At 67.2% G+C, this 3138-nt stretch overlaps 1 protein-coding gene across 1 annotated transcript; it reads right to left on the bottom strand.

Annotated features, from left to right (window-relative positions):
- Positions 1–25: 25 nt before the first annotated feature.
- EMIHUDRAFT_254118 (hypothetical protein) lies at positions 26–849 on the bottom strand (the record flags this gene model as incomplete). The annotated part of the gene is made up of 1 exon (XM_005780619.1): positions 26–849. A coding segment is annotated over one exon (824 nt), but the record flags the coding sequence as incomplete, so codon positions are not given.
- Between the last annotated feature and the right edge of the window lie 2289 nt (positions 850–3138).

The following is a 3138-nucleotide window of genomic DNA, read 5'->3' on the forward strand; positions in this document are numbered from 1 at the left end:
GCTTTAGCTCGGACGACTGCGCAACACCCTCTCCGCCCCAAAGGTTCCGAGGATGTGGTACTCTGTGCCGATGGCGCGGCCGAGCAGCCCGATGCCGCTCTGTCGCTTGAGCGAGAGCGAGCCCTGCTTTGCCGGGATCGCCTCCCAACCCTCCTCCAGCCCAGCCCAGCTCTCGTAGTAGGCGCGCCGGCTTCTCAGCGCAGTCAGCGCCTCCTGCTGTGCGACCTGGCGGCGGAAAGCGGCCCCGGGAAGCGAGAGCGCAAAGCCCGAGCTGGAGCGGTCTTCATCCTTCCCTGCCGAATCGCCAGCCTCGCCGCCACGCAGCCGCTCTTCAGTCATTGCCTTCTTCTCGCAGAGCTGCCGCACCCCCTGCGCGTCGTCCCAGACGCCGGTGGAGAAGAAGATGCGCTCGCCCTGCGGCACAACCACGTCGCCTCTGGCGCAGCCGCTCGGGCAGTCGAGCCAGAAGCGCAGGAGGCCCTCGTCCGAGCCTGCTTGCGCGCCAAGCGGCCGCTGCACGCACCACCCGCCTGATGTGAAGTCAACCGCCTGCTCGCCGTCAAACGTCACTATCTTGCCGCCACCTCTCGCGTTGAGCACGCGCGTCTGACTGCGTGGTCCCACGAGTTCCTCTGCCTCATTTGCGAGCTCGGCCTCGAAGTCCACCAGCGCCGACACAACCACCCTCGCGCCCGACCCACCCCAGCCTTTGATGTTCTTCGGCATCCACGACCCTCGCTCGAGCCCGATGTCGAGCCGGACGCGCCACGATGTGCCTATGAGCGTGGAGGTGTACGAGGCGCCGCTGGCGACAGCCGGCAGGAGCGAGAGAATCAGCGCCTTGCACATAGCGCCTCACTCGGGGGTGCCCAGGCAGACAGCGCCCGGGGCAGGCGTAACCCACCCTCCCGGGTCCGTTCACAGCCTTGTTATTGAGAAGAAAATACCTCCTATGGCGCTGTGCGCTGGCCTGTGAGAGGTTGAGGTGCGAGCCCTGGAGGCCCTGGGGATGGGGGGGGACTTCACACAAAAACACAACCACGGACCCAAGACGCACAAGCTCAGACAGTCGAGAAAGGGATAGACCGCAACGACAGTCAGAAGTCAGCGCTGGGTCCCAGGGCGAATGCGATGACGGCCTCTATCAGTGTGAGCTCTAGCTAGTGAGCTCATCGCTACTATATGCAGCGAGTTAGGAGCCGACCGACCGACCCTCGCGTCCGGTGCTCACCGACGGCCGGGCGGGCCACCCGCCCACGCGCCGCCTACGCGCAGCGCGTGCGCCGCAAACTCGCCCGCCGACAGCGCCGGCCAGTCGCCATCGGCCGTCGCGAGAGGCCTGCCCGGCTGTCGCCGCGGGGCCCCCACGAACACCACGCGTCGGATGCGGTGCCGCGCGAACTCGCGCGCAAAGTGCACGCCCCACGCCCGCCGCAACGTCGTAGCGAAGTAGGACCGCGCCTCCTTCGCGCTACGCGCGCCGATCCGCCTCCAGTGCTGCTTGGATGCCGAATCCACCACACAGTCGAACAGCTGGTGCAGGTCGTCCGACGCCTCCGCGTAGGCCCCGACAACGAGGCTGCGCACGGTGCCAAACGAGCGCAGCACGGAGGAAACGGCGTCCCTCGAGCCGTTGTTCCATGCCTGCACGTGCGGCTTGGCATCGAGCGCCGCCGCCCGCGCCTCGTAGTCGCGCTGGACAAGGTTCGCCCTGTCGGCGACAGCGCCGCCCTGGCCATCGTCGCGCGCCCGAGCGCTCATGTAGTGAGGCCCGCCGCGGTGGATGGTCTTGCCCTCGAGAAGGTGCTCCGCCGGCGGCTGCTCGGGCCCGCGCTGCACTGTCGTGCCGCGCCACCGGACAGACGGATGCGCCTGGCCTCGTGTGCCCGTGCAGCGCGCCGTGCGGGACTCGCGCAGCTTGCAGTGCAGGCGCCCACGCCGGCACGATGCCGTTCTTGCCGCGCGTGCCAGCTGTGCCGTTGAGCGTGACCGGCGGGATGACGGCGCTGAAGATCTCGCGCGGCTCCTCCTTGCCGCGCAGCCCCGCGTGCAGCGCATCACCGATCACGCGTGAGAAGATGTCGTCGTGGCAGTTGCCGTGGGCGCGGTCGTTGAGCGTCGCCAAGCCCAGCTGGACGCCAAAGGCATCGCAGACTCGAGGAGGGCCGCGGCCGGAGCAGGCGATGCTCTTGCCCACGAGCGCGCGCACGGCTGGGCTCTCCCGGCCGAGGTAGGTGCAGAAGATCTCGCGGAACTCGCGCGCCTCGCACCGGTTCTGAGCCGAGGGCCATGAGCTCACCCACGCGGACGAGAACGAGTCGACGGCCAGCCACGCCTCCCGCCGCGTGTCGCCGTGCGGCAGCCCGAGGATGCTGCGGCTGAGCTGGTTGCGCTTGACCTGCTCCCGCTGCTGCGTCAGCTGCCGCTGTAGCCCAGCGCTGCCGGCCCGCCCGTTGCCAGCCTCGGGAGCCCGGAGATCAAGAGGCCCCGCCACGCCCTCCCACGCCCTCTTGAAGGACTCGCCCGTCGGCGTCAGCTGCCCCAGCTGCGCGCCGAGCGGGTTGACGTTGGTGGCGTGGGTCCGTTCACAGCCTTGTTATTGAGAAGAAATACGTCATGTGGCGCTTCACATAAACGCACAACCCCGGGCCCGAAATCGCACAGAGACAGTCACGCAACACGGGGTCCCAGGGAAGGCGAGCAAAAACGTTATCACGCGCGCTAGACGCCGACTCGGTCGGAGAAGAAGAAGTGAGAAGAAGAAGTGAGAGTCGTGATTTCTTGTTGGTTTTCAAAAATCTCTCCGACTCGGAGGCCGCAGCACCGGTCAGGCGCGCAGCCGGAGAGAGAGGGAGGCGCTCAATCGCCGCACGCGGCGAGCGCCTCCATCATCTCCGCCTCATACGCACCCTCCTCCCAGCAATAGCCTTGTTATTGAGAAGAGAGTACTTCTATGGCGCTGTGCGCTCGTCTGTGAGAGGTTGAGGTGCGAGCCCTGGAGGCCCTGGGGATGGGGGGAGACTACCCGCGGGCCTAGAAGGCCCGCGCGCAGGGGGGTGTGGGCTAGGGGTGGGACATTGAGACCGGTCATGAATGAGTGCGCAACACGCATGTTGCGAGCAGCGTTGTTGATGTTAT

This window comes from Emiliania huxleyi (assembly GCF_000372725.1).
Source record: "Emiliania huxleyi CCMP1516 chromosome Unknown EMIHUscaffold_2109, whole genome shotgun sequence".
NCBI classification, from domain to species: domain Eukaryota; phylum Haptophyta; order Isochrysidales; family Noelaerhabdaceae; genus Emiliania; species Emiliania huxleyi.